The 21,511-nt window shown below is 36.2% G+C and overlaps 1 protein-coding gene across 2 annotated transcripts in view; it reads left to right on the top strand.

Annotated features, from left to right (window-relative positions):
* Window positions 1-21,511, top strand: part of LOC107688455 (collagen alpha-1(XVIII) chain-like) — a 41,949-nt gene that overhangs the window by 18,085 nt on the left and 2,353 nt on the right. Inside the window, exons 4-39 of one of the 2 annotated variants that reach the window (XM_016486126.1) lie at window positions 2,897-2,971; window positions 3,119-3,229; window positions 5,372-5,480; window positions 5,585-5,625; window positions 5,778-5,960; window positions 6,136-6,162; window positions 7,179-7,241; window positions 7,368-7,445; window positions 8,186-8,248; window positions 8,355-8,486; window positions 10,988-11,041; window positions 11,135-11,170; window positions 11,386-11,511; window positions 12,098-12,160; window positions 12,352-12,387; window positions 12,623-12,664; window positions 13,938-14,000; window positions 14,223-14,258; window positions 14,441-14,524; window positions 14,605-14,670; window positions 14,983-15,018; window positions 15,623-15,685; window positions 16,182-16,271; window positions 16,349-16,384; window positions 16,473-16,526; window positions 16,619-16,675; window positions 16,832-16,891; window positions 17,007-17,048; window positions 17,624-17,648; window positions 17,740-17,814; window positions 19,095-19,120; window positions 19,810-19,908; window positions 20,025-20,169; window positions 20,321-20,385; window positions 20,487-20,615; window positions 20,721-20,822. In XM_016486126.1, coding sequence (XP_016341612.1) covers window positions 2,897-2,971; window positions 3,119-3,229; window positions 5,372-5,480; window positions 5,585-5,625; window positions 5,778-5,960; window positions 6,136-6,162; window positions 7,179-7,241; window positions 7,368-7,445; window positions 8,186-8,248; window positions 8,355-8,486; window positions 10,988-11,041; window positions 11,135-11,170; window positions 11,386-11,511; window positions 12,098-12,160; window positions 12,352-12,387; window positions 12,623-12,664; window positions 13,938-14,000; window positions 14,223-14,258; window positions 14,441-14,524; window positions 14,605-14,670; window positions 14,983-15,018; window positions 15,623-15,685; window positions 16,182-16,271; window positions 16,349-16,384; window positions 16,473-16,526; window positions 16,619-16,675; window positions 16,832-16,891; window positions 17,007-17,048; window positions 17,624-17,648; window positions 17,740-17,814; window positions 19,095-19,120; window positions 19,810-19,908; window positions 20,025-20,169; window positions 20,321-20,385; window positions 20,487-20,615; window positions 20,721-20,822 — 2,592 coding nt within the window. Of the gene's footprint in view, window positions 1-2,896; window positions 2,972-3,118; window positions 3,230-5,371; window positions 5,481-5,584; window positions 5,626-5,777; window positions 5,961-6,135; window positions 6,163-7,178; window positions 7,242-7,367; window positions 7,446-8,185; window positions 8,249-8,354; window positions 8,487-10,987; window positions 11,042-11,134; window positions 11,171-11,385; window positions 11,512-12,097; window positions 12,161-12,351; window positions 12,388-12,622; window positions 12,665-13,937; window positions 14,001-14,222; window positions 14,259-14,440; window positions 14,525-14,604; window positions 14,671-14,982; window positions 15,019-15,622; window positions 15,686-16,181; window positions 16,272-16,348; window positions 16,385-16,472; window positions 16,527-16,618; window positions 16,676-16,830; window positions 16,892-17,006; window positions 17,049-17,623; window positions 17,649-17,739; window positions 17,815-19,094; window positions 19,121-19,809; window positions 19,909-20,024; window positions 20,170-20,320; window positions 20,386-20,486; window positions 20,616-20,720; window positions 20,823-21,511 lie in introns of both variants that reach the window. The other variant, XM_016486127.1, reaches the window with a different exon arrangement.

Below are 21,511 nucleotides of genomic sequence, written 5' to 3'. Positions count from 1 at the left end.
ACAATATTGTCAATATTGTTTGTTATATTTTACAAGGAAATAATAGTTCCAACGAAATCCGCAACAGAACTGGTGTGCGTCTCCAAGCAACAGCAGTGTTTCGTTAGTGAATGAATCTGCAGCTTTGAATGATTCGGAGAGTCAGTACTGATTAATAACCCTTTCATAACTACAACCATTTGCTTCGTTACTGAATGAATTAATGCTTCGCCTTGCTCATTAGGCAGTGACTTGCCGCCACCTACTGGCGATTTTAGTTTTGAATCTACAAGTATAACTTCGTTTTGCCATCATTTATTGCTTTATTTATTATATTAATAATACACTTAATGAAATGTGAAGAATATGACATAAAACATGACATACAATTAACAAGGCTAGAAAAACTTTGCCTCTATAACAGTAAACATGCACATGTAAATAAATTTAAGGGGGCAAATATTGTCCCTTAATGGAGAAACAAAAAATATTGTCAACGCTGCCCTGTGATTTGTCAATAAAAATGCTTAGAAACAGAAAAGTTATACCGAAAATTTCTTTGTGTTTTGAAGTAATCAAAATCCACAGCTTCACTATTAGTAGAGAGACGTTGCACAGACAGGCAGGACTAATTTACACGTTATCGCGCTCTCACAAATGCATTCAAATAAATGTAACTTTACTGTGCTTCTATGTATCTGATTTAATAACCGATAAAATAACTGACGAAAATGTAGCCTACTATCATTTCATCCTTCCAAACAAAATTCACACTTCAAAAAGCTGCAATGACAGAAAACGCTTATCATGCAATTCAGCTCATATGGGCTCATCTGCTTGCATGTACACAGAATATATTTTTAATAAGCTCTATAGCATAGGCCTATTTGGTCTTTTTTTTTATCACCGTCTTCGTTAAGCCTCATTTTCTTTATGGGAGGAAAACGCTTCTGTTCTTACCTGCTTTCGTGTATAATTTATTAATAAACTGTATACCGAATTTGGCCTTTTTATACCACTATCTTAGTCCATTAATTAAGCATTTTCTTTCTATGAGGGATACTCTTAAAGTGCAATTCAATTTACCGGGTTACGTTCATATTCTGGGCTATCCTGCTTGTCTGTATGCTTTATTAAAAATAGAAGTGAAAGGAGTTTTTTTTTTTTTCTTGGTAAATGCTTGCAATACAGTATGCTACATTATTGTCACATGACCTTTTCACATTGCCTGCACATGGCAATCCAGATGGCATATTGTGCTCTTAAAGTGCAATTAAATTTACCGGGTTACGTTCATATTCTGGGCTATTCTGCTTGTCTGTATGCTTTATAAATAAGGTATGTACTGAATTTAGTCGTTTACATTAAGCGTTTTAGAATGTCCCAAGACCGTGCCTTGATAAGCATGCACTGACTATTTCGTCCAAATTCAAAACAAAACTCTATGAACTGCTCCACTGTGAGCGTATGGAGCTGTATGAACCACTACAATCTGTAAAGTAAACAGGAAGTGTTTGTCCGAACTCAACTGGTTTTGCGAATATTAAAGTTAAGCGTGCTTTTCTATGGGGGACAAAAATGCTTAAGTTTTGCGAGGGAACGCAAATATCTTTGCGAGAGAACACAAAAGTTTTGCGAGGGAACGCAAAGTTTCTCGAGGGAACACAAAAGTTTTGCGAGAGAACGCAAAAAATCTGCCAAATATTTTTTCCTCCCACCCCAAATTTTTTCACTCAATCTGATTTTTTTCCTCCACCATGTCCCTTTAGGGGCTCCATACTACACCAATGTTTTTAATGTTTAAAATATATTATTTAAAATAATATATATATTAAAATACATACTTTTTAATGTATAAAATGATACTAAGATAAAACATTACCGTACAAAATCATTAGTTGACTATAAATTAATTGTTCCCTAATTTATTCACATTTACATTCTACAACACCCACCATACCAAATTTTTTTTATTTTATTTTTTTAATATTTTGATTCTGACAATGTCCTCTGCCGCATATAAACCAATTCCAGCTGAGGAGATTTTGTCTCATTTTGTCTCTTAGGGAGGCTTGTTGTCATGGAGAAGACTTCAGGAAGGTTGAATTCTTTGTGTTAAGTGGCATAATGCTAGATGGGCCTCCTTCAAGGAAAGAGAAGCAACTAACAATGAAACTCTCACCTACAGTACTGTACACATACAGAGAGAAATAATGCTACTTATAGACCTGGCTAAAACCCCATAGGTCCCAGGTTCAGACTTGCAATTACTGTTGTATTCTTTTGTAAAGGCACAAGTCAGTTTTGTTGTTGAGCTTTTGTTCTCTCACGTCTCCCTTCAGAGGTAATACTGATGAAAATTACTGTGTTAATATGTGTTATCTGTAATGGTTCTAATTGAGTTTTCCTTGTCATTGTTTTATGGTTGTTTGGACTAGGACGTTTCCTAATGCCTTTAATAATGAAAGTAGCTGATGGCCGTCATAAATCCCAACTGTACTTGAATGAAAGCGTGGCTAAAAGAACCCATTAAATCCTAATGAGTAAAGCAGGAGGTACTTCATCTGAAAGCCTGCTGATAACTGAACAAAATGTATTACCTTAAAACTTGAAATCGCATCATATGACCCCTTTAAGCGTTTCTGGCACATCACTGAGCGCTGGAAGAATTTGTGCTGCTGTACTCCTGAATGCTGTCTACTGCTGTTAGAATGAAAATAACAGAACAGATCTCCTCCTGACAGTAGTTTACAGCTCCAGGCAGCACTTGTGTGTGAACATGATTGCAGTGTGATTAACCACTTGGCATTCTGCAAATATACACAGCAGTCTTGTACACAAACAATTTGGTTTTGTTTTAAACGGCTGAACAACTAACCCTTTTCTTTCTCTGACTCTTTCTATCTCATTCTGTCAGGGGTCTATTCAACAGCTGGTAATAAAACCGGACCCTAGGGCAGCGGAAGAGCAGTGTGAGGAGGATGACCCCAGCGTGAGCGCATTTTCATTATCCTCTCTGTCTTGTTCATGTTATTTGTCTCAGAATATTATTACACTGTCCTTGGCTGTTTTATAGAGTAGTATGGCTGACACTCCCTCTTGTGGTGGAGTCGCTGGTGACGCTCGTGATGTTTTGCAGTTGCAGGCCTCCGGGGACAGAAGTGGTGATGGTGATTATGATGATGAAGAAGAACATGGGAGACATGAAGTAATCTTCGGTCAGACAAATGTGAGAGAAGACAAAGAAAAGGTTTGACAGAAGCACTTCATTGCACACATTACATTACATTTCTATTAACCTGATTAAATTACATAAAAAAAATAAATATATATCTATCAGCCCAGTTACATAGTTTTGCCATGTAAATGTGTCTAATTGTTTTCAAATGTGCCATTTATTAAAGCCATACATTATCCAGGACCATTAAGCCATTTACAGATTATATGTGTTAGAAGGATTCGCTTACAATACTGTTCAGAAGTGTTATTTATTTATTTATGATTGTTTTATTTTTGTTTTTGAAAGAATGCATTAAATTGAGAAAAAGTGTTATACTGATACAAATAAAAATCTTTTGAATGTTGTTATTCATCAAACAATCCTGAAAAAAAGTCAGTTTCCACAATAATTAAGCAGCACAACTGTTTTCAACATTGATAATAATCAGAAATGTTTCTTAAGCAGTAAATCAGCACATTACAATGATTTATGAAGGATCATGTGACACTGAAGACTATGCCATCACAGGAATAAACAGTTTTAAAACATAAACCAATCTTACTGAAGCCAAACATTTGACTGGTAGTGTATGAATAACTTTATAATGCATTATATATACAGGATTCATATAAAGTGTTTTCGGATCTTGAATTTATTTTTGACATTTTTTTTAATTATATGCACAAATGCATAACATTCACAAATGAATAGATGAGCATGAAAGAAAAAAAATAGTTTTCATATTTGTTTGTCTTGTTATGTGTATGTTTGTAGTCAATGTAATTATTTCTTTGTTGACATTATGCTGTATTTATCTTTGCCAAACAGGAAGCAAAGCGATTCATTCTCCCTCTAGGGAGCATTTAGTTACAATATTCAGAGGAATCAAAAGGGTTTAAATCATCTGTTCTCTCACAGAAACACATGACAGAAAGAACATCATTTATGTATCAACACTGATCCAAAAATATTGCTGTTTTACTTTACTAGTGCACTTTAAATGTGAAGAGAGGCCTTTTTTAATGCTAAATGGATAGCTCACCCAAAGATGAACTGTATGTTTTGCTTTCTTGCTTGGAACACAAAAATGTTTTTGCAGAATGCTCCTTCTAATGAAAATGAATGGGGAAGGGAGTTGCTGAACTGCAAAAAATACACTATATACAGTATATAACACTCTAAAGCAATATGATAGCTTTACATTCAAATATATATTCAAACATGGCTCTCTAAAACATGTAATGGAAGGAGTGACGTTAATACCGATTGGTCTCAAGAGACATGAAAACCACTTGCAAAGCTGCTGTGATGTAATGCATTGCAATGCATGACAGGACTGAACCAAGACAAATTGTTTCCCAGCAAGGGATTCACCAATTTCTACAGTCCCATCTTAATGTAACAAGTGTTCAGAATTAAAACTATAAATATGATCAAAATGATTAAATAAGTTATTGCAGTGATGTCCACATAGCAATGTGTAAAGTTGTTGTGAAAATGCATTACATTTAATTGTTACTTTAAATATCAGAGGGCACTTCAAGGAAAAAAATTAGGGCATAGGAGTTCAGTTGACAAACAAGGTTGGGACCTCTGGTTTGAGCAATCTGACATGTTAACTCTCAACTCAACCAAGTTTGTTCTAACAATGGAAGACGTGGGTCAGATAGGAGTGGTAGTAGTGTTTAGAAACCTGCTAGTCTGTGTGGTGCTACTACTAATTACACACTTTACCTTTAAAAAGTTTTATAAAATACTGAAACTTTTTAAATCAAAAATCATTAGGATATTACGTAAAGATCATGTTCCATGAAGATATTTTGTATGTTTTCTACCATAAATATATTAAAACTTAATTTTTATTAGTAATATGCATTGCTAAGAACTTCATTTGGACAGCTTTAAAGGCAATGTTCTCAGTATTTTGATTTTTTGCACCCTTAGATTCCAGATTTTCAAATAGTTGTATCTCGGCCAAATATTGTCCTATCCTAACAAACTATACATCAATGGAAAGCTTATTTATTCATTTTATTTATTTATGTATAATCTCAATTTCCAATTTGTATAAATCACTCAAGTTCCAAAAATCGACCCTTATGACTGGTTTTGTGGTCCAGGGTCACATATATGTTGTAAGAATGTAATCAGTTGATGTATTATTGCTTGCAGACATATAGACCCACATATCCTGTCCAAGCTCCGCCCACTGTGTCACCTGACATGGACGAAGGGGAGTTTTCAGGACATGTGACCCCGATAGACGAAAGGCTGCTTAGAGGTGAGAGGACACTCTTTAATTAAGACAAAAAAATTAACTTTATTTTACCTATTTCGTGAATGTTTCATTTTCAGCATATTAATATTGGTTGTTAATCCTTTCAGGGACTTACAAAACAGATGAAACAGGGGAGAGTACAGGGGATGTAAGTATTACACTTTATTTCCTGTTGTAAAAAAAACGGATACTTATTTTTGAATTAACTGACTTCTGTAGTACAGTATATGATGGTTAAAATGACGTAATAGTCCTGCATTATTGCATTATAGAATTATAGTATCTCTTGAACTGTCTCAGAGTTCTGGCCAGGGGCAAAAAGGGGAGCGTGGAGAACCTGGACCTGCAGGCCCCCCAGGATCCCCCGGATCTCCTGGACCATCTCTCCCACCCACACATTCAGGTCAACCTGGACAGAGAGGCCCTCAAGGTCCAATGGGTCCACCAGGAAGACAAGGCAGACCAGGGAAAGATGGACAACCCGTATGATTATTTCCTCATGATGATGAGACAATATTGAATGTGCTACTTCTTCTTATTCTTTTTGAGACTATGTCTAACCTTTTGTCTATAAACATAGTACTATAGACCATTTCATGTCCTAGCAGTATAGATTGAGTGAACTAGAATTTTTTAATCTCTTGCCTATGTTTTGCAGGGACGCAAAGGTGAAGAAGGAAAACCAGTGAGTAATAATTTGCTTACATATGGACAGTTTTAAAATACTGGTACGTGTACAGATGAAGGACAGTACATTCAGTACAGTGTTGCACAAAGTTTGTTGTGCACATATTACAATTGTTAATTTAATAATCCTTTTTGGTAGAACTCAAAATAAGAGACATATTTGATTCTTTAGAATTATAAGAACAAAAAATTTAGGTTGCACCTTATTTTACAGTACTACACTTATCTGTACTTACATTGTACTTCCTGTGGGTTAGGGTTAGGTTTACGGGTAAGTTCAGGGTTACCTACAGTAGTTATTACCCAGTTATTGTAATTATTATAAAAAGTGCATAGTATGTAGACTAAATGTACACGCAGAACAGGACTGTAATAAAGTGCTACCAAAAATGAGATGCTCAGCGATGACCAGATGACATTCAAATAGAACACACAGGTTCCTTTTTGGTCTTCTTACATTAAATTGAAGAAAAGTAAGACTTGATTCCTGCAATTTGTGAACCAAATCGTAAGAAAAAAATTGTAGAAAAACATACCTTTTTTCCTGTACCTTTTTTTTTCATTTACACTACTTTTGTATTCACAGTTTTGTATCGCACAGTATCTGGCTATTCACACCCCATTTTATGTCTAATTTGCAGAATTTGAGTTTAATCCACATTATTTTTAAGAGCAGGCCTTAGCCATATTTAACTTGAATGTGCTTCCGGAGTCAGCCACTTCCAGTTATTTTAGAAGTACAAAAACAGTCTGTTATACTGCTTGATGTTTCAAACAGGTATTTGTTATATTATTTTAATTATCACAATCATAAACACACTGGTTTGTAGCATGTTACTGCACTTTGTTATTCTACTAGTTATTTACCTATACCTACAGCAGCTAAAGAATCAGATTCAGAAGAAATTATTTACTTTCAAGTTGAAAATAAGGAGGATAGAATGTACTAGAATTTCATGGCTTCATGTTTACATCTGTCTCCACTGATCTTAATACAATGTCTCTTTAATGCAGGGGCAGAGAGGACCTCCAGGACTTCCAGGATTACCTGGAGAATCTGGAGTCAAAGGAGAAAAGGTGAGGGATAATGCAGTTGAGCTGCCTCCCAAACATGTGATTATCCACAATGCCTCAGTACAGCGAGAACTTTTTTTCAAGCTCAAAAGCAAAAGCTTGTATTTCATCCTATTTAACTCTTTTTAGGGTGATTCTGCGGTTGGTCTGCCTGGTCCACCAGGGCCTCCCGGACCACCGGGGCCATCCAAACCAATTAAAGTTCCAGTAAGTATATTGCACAAACTGTGTGGCTTTAAGTATTACTTCATATTGGGGGAAAATGCATTTGTTTCCAAAGCATGTGATTTGTAACTGCACTGTTTCTCTAGATGATGTCTTTGGCTAAGGCTAAGGTTAAAACAATACACTGCACAAAAAAACCATACATCTCAATAAAACATCTCAATACAAAATCACTTAACACTATTTAGTGACTTCATTGCTGATGGAATGAATGAATTCCTGAACCTCTTAAGTCTGCACCTTCTTAATCTCCTTTCCAATGGTAACCTTTCAAATTCTGGATTCAAAATGTCTGTTGTATTGTTTAGAATCTTATATGCCTCTCTTAGTAATGATTTTTCGTGCAAGGTCTGGAGATAAGAATGTTCCTTTATGCCCATGATCCTCATGGCTACTGTAAATCTGATGTATTAAGATGTCAAGTCACATTTATATATATATAGCAGTTTATACAATACCGCTTTATAGTAATAAACAGAAAAATACCAGGACTGATGTTGCAAAATTAATCAAATATGAGATAAATTCTGGTTCTGCTGTAAAGCATCTCTAAAAAGACAATAGTGTCGTTATTAATCTTGAGTTCAACGTTGGTTCAGTTAAGTTCAATAACAGTGTCAATGTTGCAAAATTTGTTAGTTATGAAACTAATGTAATTCAGCTCAAACTTTCCATGCTGTGCATTCTGCTTATTAAGAACATATCTCCATTTTTAATGACAGTATGGATTTGATGCTCTTGGCTCTGGATTTGAAGATGTTGACATTGATACAGAACGTCTTAGAGTGAGTAAATCTGCCCGTGTTGTATTTAATGGCATTTAACATTCAGGTTGTCAATGTATGTCACAATAATGTGTATATATTATGTAATGATAATGTCATATTCTAGGGTCCACCTGGTCCTCCAGGGCCTCCAGGGAAACCTGGCCCTCCTGGTCCTAATGTCCCCGTAGGGGCTTTGATGCCTGGACCACCAGGCGCCCCTGGCAAGGATGGCAGAGATGGGCAACCTGGACTTCGTGTGAGTATGTTCTCTCTTCAGTTAAATCAGCTGCTGAAGAGAGACTAATTTCATTGCAATTCATATCTCATCTGCTTCTCCTGTTGGCCCTGTCATTTCATATTACATATGACATCTAATGCACTCAGACAACTTGAAATGAAGCCATGTAAAATGATAAGTAACTCAGACCAGCAGATACATTATTCATTCCCCATCAAGCACTTGTTAAGGTTTCCCAGTGTTGCTAAGTGATGGTTGTATCACGGCTTTTAGCTGATTCATGTTGTCTTCTTTCCTTCTCTCGATTGCCCAGCTATTTGAGGACTGGTTTAGTGGGTCTGGCACTGACTCTGGGTTTGGCTCAGTGTTTGGTAAAGGACAGGCATTGCCCTGGTTCGTTCAGGTCACTGAACCAGTAGTTTGGAAAAGACAGCATTTTCTCTCCAACAATATCTGCTTGTCGACATGTGCCTGAATGCAAACTAAGATTTGGATTAGTTTACATTGTTATATTTTTGCATGTATTTTCTCCAGTAAAATACTTGCTATGGCTTTACATCATACTTTACCCCTGACATATAGCTAATAGAGGGTTGTTAGATACTTTAGAAGCTGTTAGATATCTTTTTTAATGGGGTTCAGTTTATGTGGGAGTACAGATTTAATAGTAGAGGAATAATGAGGTATACAAACATACATCAAAGGTATTTCTCAGTAAAACTGTAGCAGTTTTGCAGTTTGAAAGAAAAACAACAGCAGTACAGGTTGAAAGGCGATGGACACACAGGTTGCATTTCAGGACAGCTTGAAACTGTGCTGCCTTTTTCTGAATGTTGGAGAAAATCTGTCTTTTTATTTTGAACTGTCTGCTTGTACTAACAGCAATGGCAATTTTAATATTATGTTTAGACATAACATAATTATATACTGGGATTAGACAAAATAATGTGAACGCCCATTATTACAGGGGTTAATATAATTTGTGTAGACTTCTGTTGAAAAAAAATCAAACAAATGTTGCAATTATCTTTTGTTTTTTTTCTTTTCCTTGTTTTCTTTTCTAGTTTGTTATCTCAGTCTAGTAGATTTGTTCAGTAGTGTTTAGTAAAAGCCATGGGTGAAATGGACCTTCAGACGTTCAACAAGAACAAATCATGGAAGCCTGTTTAGCAAGAGCGTCTGTAACCTAACCAGTCCATTTGTTTGGTGTTTTAAGAGCAAGAGTCTTTTTGATTATGACTCAGTGCGCAAAGCATGGCAAGACTTCATCCGTGAAGAAGAAAAGCGGGTGAAAACTGAAAGTGAATAATGGGGGCATGTAAGCGCTGAGAAGGATTGGTTTAAAAAGACCAAAGTGACAGCAAGCCTCAGTAAATAAGTGAAAAAGTGCAATTGCTAAAACTTTAATCACAGATACCAATGCGAAAATGCAAAAAAATAAAAAAAAAATTGTAAAAAACAGGTCATAAAATTTTTACCAAGATGAACTTTAACATCTGCACTGGCCAGACAAATCACCTGACTTGACTTTTATCAATCCACTGTGAGCAGTTTAGGACAGAAAAGTGAGAAACATATTCCATCCTTCAGGATCTCTAAAGCAACTGGCAGATGTCTTTATAGACAATATTCAGCTAGAGACTATTTCGCTAATGGTGGTACAACACCATAATAATGAAATATTGCCTATTTCCCAGATGTTCACATTATTTTGTCCAACCCCTGTATATAAACATCACAACACAATGAAAACATGTATACTATTTTTAATTTAAAGCTGCAGTCCATAATTTTTTTTGGTTAAACATGATCCAAAATCAATATTTGAGCAAGTACATAACCAGCCAGTAAACCAGTTCGAAGGGAGCATAATTTGCTTTTTGGGTTAAAATAATTTCTTAATATGAAATTCGAAGAGTATGACAATTAGATTAGACTGTGCAGAAATTGAAATCTACACGCTAATACACTACTCATAGTCACCAATGCTGATGTTGTTAACATTAATCATTTGAGAATAAAGTATAACAATAATAATAATTTGAACGGTTTGATGTGATATGAGCTAACCGATCTTTAGATTTAATCACCATTGGTAGTGAGATTTATGGTAATGCTTTTTTCCTCAGTTGGTCAGAACAAACGTGGCAGACTTGTTACTTACTTGTTCAGATGGCAATATATGGTGAAAATTCTTATTTGGGGTCATATTCCAAGACGTAGGCTAGAATCTGTGATTGCGAAGTACAGTAAACCACACCGGTGCCGTGACTGACTGTCACACATACTCTCTTCAGAACATAGATTCATCTGAGCTGGAGCCGCGCCCACTCACAACGCAAGCTAGATAATTCCGCACCCAGCTGCAATTCCAGGTTTTCAAACAGAGATGGCGACAAAGAGGCAAAACTTGCGGACTGCAGCTTTAATGTAGTTTGTCTGTATAGATGCTGACTTTTATGTGTTATGGTATTGAAACATGTCATAAGCTGGCGTTTTAATGTGTTTGACCTTTAAAGGGGCTTCCTGGTCCGGATGGCTTAACTGGACAACAGGGTCCCAAAGGAGCAAAGGTATAAAAATGACCTCATCTTGAAGAAAGAACCCTCTCAATGTCATATAAAAAAAATATTGTTATCCTTAAAAATGTTGATTTTCTTTCACAGGGTGAACAAGGAATGAGAGGGCCCTCTGGACCTAAGGTATCATGTTTATAACCGCACGTTTATGATGCATAATGGTGGGGTCACATTTAACATTGTTTGACTAATTTTTCCTGGACGAAATCCAGGCATTTTAATAGAAATCTATACAATCAGGAATATTGAATGAGGAATTTCACACAGAATTTGCAACAGGTTGAAGTTGCTAATGCAAATTCTGTGCTTTTTGTTTTTGTCTCATTCTTCTTCTTAAGGGTGAAAATGGTGACCCTGGCCTTATTGGTCCTATGGGACCGAGGGGTGTACCTGGACCACCTGGCATTCCTGGCCCTCCTGGCCCACCAGGACCTTTAAGCAATGACATGATGGACACTTTGAAGGTCTGAAAATATCACCAAAGCATTTTTCTGTTTTTAGAGACTCATTGGTGGCTAACCACCTTTTTGGGATTTAAATGCAGGACGTTATGGTCAACAACAGACTATGCTAATGGTTCATCTGAAACATAATGGTACATGGATAATCAGATCTCAAATGTTTCTTGAAAACCTATACATAAATACAGGTCAAGTTTGCCCAGGCTTGTAGGTCCTGTACTTAGTGGATGATTATTGGAAAATGTGCTCCACATCGAAGGCCAAACAAAACAGGCTAAATTCACATGACATGAACAGGACAATTCAAGGGTCACATTCAAGTGTTCTAATTTATTCTTGGTTATGAAATTGTTTTAATTTTCAAAGTGGATCATTTTAGTTTAAAAAGTCAATCAAACCCTTAAAAGAGAACTGTATTGGTTTTGAGATAATATTGATTCTTTGAGGTAGAAACTCTTCTAACATCACTTTTCAGGGTCAGCACACCATTTCATCCATTCAGAGCCTTAATTATTTTTTCTTAAGCTTTTGAGTGGGTATTGCTTCTATACTCATTAGTCTAAGGACAGGGGATGTTTTATTCCGACAGGATTTGGAGGGTTCTGGTGAAAGCGGATTGTTTCTCGGAGCTGGAATTTCAAAAGGCTATCATGTAAGTGTACAAAAGCATCACTACTATTGTGTCATTCTCAAATTCTATTCACATATCAAGGTCTTTCATTAACCTTGAATGTGTCATTGCATGCTACATTGGCCAGAATTCATTTTCTTTGTGCACACAAAATTTGTTTGTTGAATGGACCTAATCTGAGTTTTTTTTCTCCTCTACTCTTTTTTTTTAAGGGGCCTCCTGGTATACCTGGCCCACCAGGACCTCAGGTGTGTTTATCCTCTAAAATATTAAGCATGAATTAAATTTTATTGTATTTAGTCATTTGATTATGAAAAAAAGTAGTATTAAAATAAAATTAATTTATGACTAAACTGCTTATATTTCTATTGATTAATTGATTCATTCATTCATTCCAATGTAATGATTTGGTGTGTTTGTGTGTGGGTAAATTAACAATATATTATATTTTAGTAATATGGCTGTTCTGTTTCCTTTTTGTAGGGACTTTCTGGTGCTGATGGAGCCCCCGGTTTGTCTGTAAAGGTTTGTCAAATTACACTATAGTCACACTAAATAGCTACATATATACCTTCTAAACTCAAATGAGTTTTATTTCACAATAGCCCTATTCAGATGGTAATTGTTTCTCATGTTGATGTCTGTAAAATAATCTGACTGGCTCCTCAGTGATAAAATGTATGCATTTGGATGAAGATAATTCATGTTCTAGGAGTAAGTTTGTGATTCCACGAACCCAGAAATGCTCTTCTCAAATGATCAGTCACGTGTTGCTTGGACAATTAATTCAATAATATTGAATTTAATAATAGGAAAATAACATCAAATTCAAGTATCACTTATTTAAATATCCTATTTTAATATAGGAAAGTGGATACACTATTGGTTTAAATTGTTTTCTGTGATGCATTTCAATCTCAAAATGATAGCTGTCTTTTTAAAAATGTAGAAATTAGCAGAAATAAGTTAATGCATCCTATTATTTATATAAGACCTGGCTACTCGGTTTATATTTTTTATGTATAGAATTGTTTTAAACATATGTGACCCTAGACCACAAAACCAGTCTTAAGTCGCTTGGGTATATTTTTAGCAATAGCCAAAAAAACATTGTATGGGTCAAAATTATACATTTTTCTTTTATGCCAAAAATCATTAGGATATTAAGTAAAGATCATGTTCCATGAAGATATTTTGTACATTTCCTACCGTAAATATATCAAAACGTAATTTGTTATTAGTAATATGGATTTCTAAGAACTTAATTTGGACAACTTTAAAGGCGATTTTCTCAGTATTTAGATTTTTTTGCCCCCTCAGATCCCAGGTATTCAAATAGTTGTATCTCGGCCAAATCTTGTCCTATCCTAACAAACCATACATCAATGGAAAGCTTATTTATTCAGTGTATAAATGTGGTGTATAAATCTCAATTTTAAAAAATTTACCCTTATGACTGGTTTTGTGGTCCAGGGTCACATATTTTTATTGGAAAAAAAGACATGGAAGATAAAATGAAAATAATCCAGAGAAAATAAATTTTTATTTTTATTTTAACTCCCCTGCATATCTGTTGCTGCCATAATAAATGCCTATTTCAAATGTGGTTTACAGTATTTTCATTTCAGTAATGAAGGTGTCCATTTTTAAAACACATGCAAATTCTCACGTTTAACCATATGGTGCTTGGCAGTGGTCAAAAAGGATTTACAAAATGACTTCTGGATTCCAATGAGAAACAGTTACCATCCGGATAGGGATTAATATGTTTCCTGATCCATCTCTCTTCTCTATCCAGGGTGAAGCAGGATCGCCAGGACAGGATGGAATACCAGGATTAGCTGGTTTACCAGGTGCCAGGGTCAGTCTTCGGTTTCTTGCATTCTTGGAGTACTCTGAAAAGAGATTATACTGTATACTGTATGTTTCAAATGATACAATTACTGAAATACTGAATACTAAATAAGTATTCTAGCAAGTGATGGGTAAATTTTTATATAGCGGGCAAATGATAAAAAATTACTAGTAGCTGTGGCACAATAAATGTTTAATGTTTTTGCTGTTGTTACCTTACTGTAAACAGGGGCCAAAGGGGGACAAGGGCAGTCCAGGAGAGAAGGTATTATATTGTTTATCTAAGAATATTTTGAGCAGTTATGTGTAGTTATGACCCACATTATTCACACCAAGTGATGAATAATGCATGATGGTATTCATCTCAAGCCGAAAGCACAATGTATGAAACAAATTTCACTTTGTGTGTAGAACATGCTGTAAATTGCTGTATTAATTGTGACTTAGGGTGAGCGAGGTCGTGATGGACTGAGCATCACAGGGCCTCCCGGTCCCCCTGGCCCGCCTGGACTGACCATTAACTTCCAGGATGTAAGTATAAAGTCTGGTAACCTGCTTTGCTGCTATATTTTGCTTGAGAGACAAAAAAGATAATGTTTTTTTTCCTCCAGCTCCTTCTTAATGATACTGCAGCCAAATTGAACCTCACTAAGATCAGAGGACCTCCAGGTCCTATGGTACGTAAAGCAGCTCACTGTTTTCCCCTCAAAAGTTTTTTAAGATGCAGCATGTTTAACATGGATAGTACAAACGTCAGCTTTTAATCTAGATTGTGCAAGAAATGTGTCCGGGAGCAATCGCAGCTCTAAAGATACAGAAATCTACAAGATCTTTTCCACCCCTCACAGCACAATGCTGCTAAATGCCTGGCATTTCCACATGATCTAGAATGGGTTTGTTCTTTGATCATGCATCGCTTCCATGTCACTGCTGATGATTTTTTGCTTGCTTCTGTATGTGTGTGTGTGTGTTTGTTGTGCATGTTACAGGGCCCTGAAGGCTTGCCTGGCAGAGCAGGATTCCCCGTAAGAATGCCATTCATTTTCTGTCTGCTTTATACATTAAAATTCAAGATGATATACTGATGTTAAAGGGGTCATATGATGTTGCTAAAAAGAACATTATTTGGTGTAATGAAATGTGTTTATGCGGTTTAAAATTCAAAAAACAGATTATTTTCCACATACTGTACATTATTGTTTCTCCTCTATGCCCTGCCTAAAAGCAGAAATATGAAGCTACTAAACTTATAGAAGCACTTATCAATTCCTCTGCATTGCATCTGCAATGAGCTGTAAAGTGTTCAGTGTTGCATTGATGTGGCGATGAAAAGTGGATATAAACCGATTGGATAAACTAATCCACTTTGCTAATTAGCCCCATTCACATCCATTGTAAGTGCCTTACTGTAACCTTGATTTTTGCTTTTTTAAAGAAAAGGAGTAACAAATGGAATTAAATTTTTCTGGTAATTAAAATAGCCTTTGGCTGAGCTGAACTTATTCATTTAAATTTCATATGATTTTGTGTAGAGCTTTTAATGGGCTTACTCTGGTGTTTGGGGGTATAAACTGGCAAACAAACCATTATAATGGTGGAAATAACTTGCTTGAATGTTGTAATGCTCAGGGCCCAAGAGGACCAAAAGGTGAAATTGGGTTTCCTGGCATTCAAGGACCTCCAGGACTGAAGGTATGGGTTTAAAACGCGATCAGAAATAACCTATTGCACATAATGCAGCACAAACTCTCCCATCATTGCCTCACGATTGACATGACAAATTTCCTAATGAGGGCACATTTTATTTTCAAGTATTCATAAATCTGAGCTGCTGTCTTTACCACTGTAATTTAGCTGTCACATCTGATTGCTTACTGTAAAGGTGCTCTAAGCTATTTTTGAATAGCACACATAAAATGTTCTTACCAACTCAGAGATCACTGAAATAGGTCTCCTGAGGACTAACTCTGTGACAGCCCAGAGACACTGCCAAAGAGAGTCTCACGCTCTCTCTTATGTGTTCAGGTTAGCAGAACCTAGTAAAATAGCTGAAATTGCTTACAGCACCTTTAATGCAAGTAGATGTTTCACCCATTGCTCATATATGACATACTACATTAGAACTACTTGGTCGGGATTGCCATAAAGTAACGTTTTATGGAATATCATTTGTTGTATTGTCTGATAGGGAGAAAGGGGGGAGCCAGGTGTATCTATAGCTGCTGATGGCTCTGTAATACCAGGCCTGAGAGGACCCAGAGGACCAAAGGGATTGAAGGTTGAACTATCTACTTTTGAGTTTGAACTTTTTGTTGTTCCTTAATGGTCTGACATTGACATCGTTGTACTTTGCAGGGAGATATCGGCCCCTCTGGAGAGCCTGGGATTGTGGTAAGATGCATCTCTCAAACAAAAACTGAAGCATGCATGCATAAATACAACTATCGAAGAATATGTATGTTTTTTCTTTGATATTTAGGGGCCGATTGGACCACCTGGGCAAAAAGGAGAATATGGACTTCCTGGTCGACCAGTAAAAAAATGCATTATTTGTTTATCTGTTTATTTACAGTCTCACTATCTCATACATGCTTATTTCCATTAACTCCCTCAAATTTCTTTCAGGGCAGGGCTGGAATAGCTGGAAGGAAAGGAGACAAGGGAGATTCTAGTGGTCCCCCCAGATCTTCTTTATGCACCAAGAGCTTGTAACACTCCAAAGAGAAAGGAAAAATTGAAATCGCATCATATGACATTTTTTTTCTTTGTGACATGATGCTTCCATTTTGTTTCATATCTTTAAATCTAATTAAATAAAATGGCTTACCTGTATTCAAGGGTCCACCGGGTCCACCTGGACCTCCAGGGCCATCAGGACGAGTAATTGGTCTCAATGGAGTAAGTTTATCTTCTTATCAGATTTGCAGCATATGGAAATTAAATGGAGCATCAAAGTGTGCTTTAACCTAAAATGCAATTTTCACAAAAGTCATGAAATGATTCTGCTCTAAAGACAGTTTTCCCAGTTCCTCCTAGACCACACTGCAAAATACCAGTAAGTTAATGAGTGAAATTCTCTCATTGGTGGTTTGGCTTTGAGTGTGGCGCATGTCCTTCTGGCTCAGCTCCTCCCCCTAATACACTAGCCCCGCCTACTTTGCTTTCTAAGGTGCTTCTGGATTGGGTTCATGGTCTTAAAAACAGCATAGAACAGGTTTAATTTAAAAACAGATCTAAATTACATTTTTCTGAAGGGAATATTTTATTCATTTTTATATCTGAATAATGCCTGCGTTTTGCTGTTATTTACAAATTCAGGAGTGTCTGTCCATGGTTTTTAACCCAGTATCTCATCTCATCTGAGGCGCTCTCCTAAGCTCACCAAAGCATGTTGCATGAGCTCTAACATTTGTTGGGCTCAGCAGTGAATTCATGGTATTATGGGATTTTCCATGGTGTGTACATTTTAAAATGCCACACTAACAAAACCGTTCACTCCTGAATATGCTGACATTAGCCGGCATGGATTCATATTCTTTTTAATATTTCATATCAGACAATATTTTCATCATCACTTCTGTTCTGTCCAAAATGTTGTCTAATTTTATACAAAAAATGTTTGTCTTACAGGTCAACAACAACAATTCACAACAAGGTATATGTAGCAGATCTAAAATATAGCACTCTTTTCAACTATGTTTTATAATATTTTATATTTCATGATATAATTTTCCCCATTGAAACAGGCAATGGAAGAGCATCATTAGGAGTCAAAGGGGACAAGGGTGATGTGGGAAGTCCTGGGTTGACAGGAACTGCAGGTATAATAAAAAATGCCTTATTTTTGGAAATTACCTATAATCCTATGCATTGTATTTGTATATAACTAATTAAATTACCTAATTTAATGTTGGTTTTTAAGGTTCTTAATGGTTTTGCTTCACTCCATGAGTACATAAATCAAATAACAGGAAGGAACACGGGTACAAAGAGTGATTGTTATATACCACTGATAAGAAGTACTTTTAGTCAGTTTTCTTTTGCCTTTAGAGGAACCCATGAATGCAATAGACTCCTGTCAGAATTAAAAGATTTAAAAAAGTAATTGTGGTTTATCTAAAAAAATAAAAATCTAATAAAAATGGGTTGTCAAATCAAAATTGTGAACATTTATAGGGATTTTAGTAATAATGTACTAATGTATTGATTTTTTTTCATCAACCTGCCCTGGGACTACAGTTTAAAATTGATCACTCTGGCTACATCTGGCACATTTCACATTGATTTTTATGTATTATTAATTTTACTTGTCCCTGAATGAATGAATGAATGAATGAATGAATGAATGAATCAGAATCAGAATGAGCTTTATAATCAAGTAATTAAACACATACGAGGAATTTGTTTTCGTGACAGAAGCTTCCACAGTGCAACAGAATGGCAGTGACAGAACAAAAAAACACAGATAATAAAAAATAAAAATAAATTAAAAATAGAACAAGTAAATAAGGAATAAAAATATACAAATCGACAATTGTATGTACAGGTATTTAACAATAGACAGTTGTATGTACAGGTATATTATGTGCAAATTGAAATGTAGGTTTAGGAATAGGGGTGGGGGAGGGGTTAGGATTAGGGGTGGGGTGGGGTTGGGATTAGGCAATCAGGTAGCGACTTCAACGAGGGAGTGCATAATCTGGCAGGGGTGCAGAATCCGGCACAACACCGGCTCGCTTCCCCCGTCTGCGCGTCCTGAAGCGCTTGATCAGCGCCGCAGCCCCCCCTGACTACAATGTCCAGCAAAACATCAGAATAGTGAAAACCGGTGAAATATCGGGTGGTGTGTACTTCCGAATGTCCAGCAATTCGTCTCTGGTGAAACTGATTGCAGGGATATAACTAAAGACAGGACAAACTAACAAAAACATAAAAACAACTGTGGAGCATGCCACGGAGGCAGCCATCAGCGTCGGCGCCATCGCGAATAATGAATGAATATAAACATGTAAAAAAATTAGCATTAAGTGTCTATATGGCACTGACAGACAGTCCAATGACTAGACCTCAACAATGATCTTTATGTTTTCTTTCTTCACAGTGCCTTTGTTTCCTCATGGTTATGTGGTAAGCACTTGTTCAGTATCTCACATATCATTGAAAAATATCTTAAGCATTTGTATAGATTCTATAAGCACACTTAAAACTTAAAATGGACAAATATTTGCACACACTCTTGTGTGTAATGGTGCATTCATTACCATAATTACTACATGACAACTGTGACATTTTACTTAGTCCTCTGATTTACATGTATGCATTTTTATGCTAAATTAATGGCAAAATAAATCTGTGTAATTTATTGGAAATATTAAATAGAAACATTATGAGATAGCTACTTAACTAATTTTTATTGCTGCAGCCGCTTCTGGGTTGAGTGTTTTGCATGACAATGCAGCAGTCAGGAGGTACTAAATTCAGAGTTTACAAGTTGTAATTACGAGGATGTGAATGCTTTTTACTAGTCAGAATCTTATATTTATGTTCCAACAAGCCGTGAATGCATCTTATGTGCAGGGTTTTCAAACTGTTGTCTTGGGACCCTCAGGGGACTACAAGGGCTTTCACTGAGAAAAATAGCACAAAAAAAAAGTTTAAATAAATAATGATGATGATGATGACAACAAAATGAGTTAAAATGTATCAAATTTGACATTACTAAGTATTACTGAGTGATCAAAACAGCTACAGTTTCTTTTTGTTCATGTTATAGTTGACATTGCTGTTGTTGACAATGTTGAGTGTTTGTCTCTAAGGGTGCTAAAGGTGATAATGGCCACAAGGGGCAAAATGGAGAAAAAGGGGATCCAGGTTTGCCTGGCCCACCAGGGCTGCCTGGGAGGACAGGCCTTGTGGTAAGTCATCTGAAAAAAGACAAACTGAGACTATCCTTCTTATGATACAGTACATTTTATTAAGTGAAAGTGTGTCCTTTCACATTCCAGCCCCAATGTGATGCTTTGTGTTTTAGGGACCGAAAGGTGACTCTATTGTTGGTCCTCCTGGGGACACTGGTCCCCCGGGCCCTCCAGGACTGCCTGGCTATGGAATTCCAGGACCACAGGGGCCACCAGGACCTCCTGGACCAGCAGGCACTCCATCCGCATATGGCTCTGGTAACAACAAATATCTTTAAATGACTAGCCCGAGCGCATTCTTAAACAGATTTTTTCCAGAGTCATTTTGAGTGACTTTATCAGGGCTTAAAACTTCTTGTCAACAACTTAATAATGCACCAAAATTCAGTTTTACTTGTTTCTGTCTCAGCTGCAAGTCTCCCTGGACCTCAAGGTCCTCCAGGGCCACCTGGTGCACCTGGCCATGGAAACCCTGTAAGTCAAATGGCACGAAACTCAGCGAGTTCATAAAAGATTAAATGCTCCTTGCATTTTTTTATTTGTCTAGATTATGACTGCTTACTTTGCCTTCCCAGGTGAGAACATATAAAAACAGTCAGACCTTGATAAGAGAGACCAGTCAGGCTGCAGAAGGGACTCTGGCATATGTTATAGACAAGAGTGAACTGTATATCAGGGTACAAGGGGGTTGGAAGAAAGTTGAGGTATCTACTCTTTACAGTTCCCTTAAAAACAAAAGTAAATAGAGCAGCTTTGCTCTTTGTTTTCTGCTTATTCAAATGTTTTCTGATGTGTAACTGTGTTGTTAGCTAGGAGAGCTAATCCCAGTTCCTCAAGACAGTTCCTCATCTGCTTTGTCACAAGGCCTGAGCAGACCCAGCGACCGCAGTGTACCTAGAGTTCATAGTCAGGTGCGTTATGCGTCATACATATACAGTAGTCTGGGGATGTACCGATATTCAAATTTTGGGAGATACCGATAAACCGATAATTATTACACAAATAACTAATACACAGCTGATATTTTAAAATCAGTCATTTTAAATGTTACAAGTGAGTTTAGGCATCACAACAGTTTAATATACAGTATAAAGAAAAATAGTCATTTTAAGATCAGTGTTATTTTAGTATCATTTATATATTATTATAGCATTAATAAATGTTTTGAATTAGCTCTTATTTTTATATTTTGAGTTTTATTCTAATTTTGGTTTCTTGGTCATTTTGTTTTGCTATTTTGTCATTTTTATTAGGTTTTTATTCTATTTAGCTTTAAATCATTTCAGTTTTTTTCATCTAATATTTATATTTCAACTTGTTTTTAATAGTTTAATTTTAGTTCATAATAAACATTCTGTTTGAGATTTGCTAAAGATTAAATGTATTGTTTTTAAATTAGCTTTTTTAAGTTAACTTTAAGGAAATTAGTATAGTAAGGTTAATCAAAATGAGCATGAACAATTAAATATCGGATATCGTACTGATAAATTACAAAATATCTAATCTATATCTAACAATAGCCTCCTGGCAGTGCGCTGGCATGTAGTGCTGTTGTACTTTGGGCTTCCCCTGTTAGAATCGCGACTCGCAGACCTTTCCT

This window comes from Sinocyclocheilus anshuiensis, unplaced genomic scaffold, assembly GCF_001515605.1.
Source record: "Sinocyclocheilus anshuiensis isolate Anshui unplaced genomic scaffold, SAMN03320099.WGS_v1.1 scaffold329, whole genome shotgun sequence".
Taxonomy (NCBI): Eukaryota; Metazoa; Chordata; class Actinopteri; order Cypriniformes; family Cyprinidae; genus Sinocyclocheilus; species Sinocyclocheilus anshuiensis.
The sequence above is the reverse complement of the archived record's forward strand: the minus strand, read 5'-3'. Positions and strand labels throughout refer to the sequence as shown.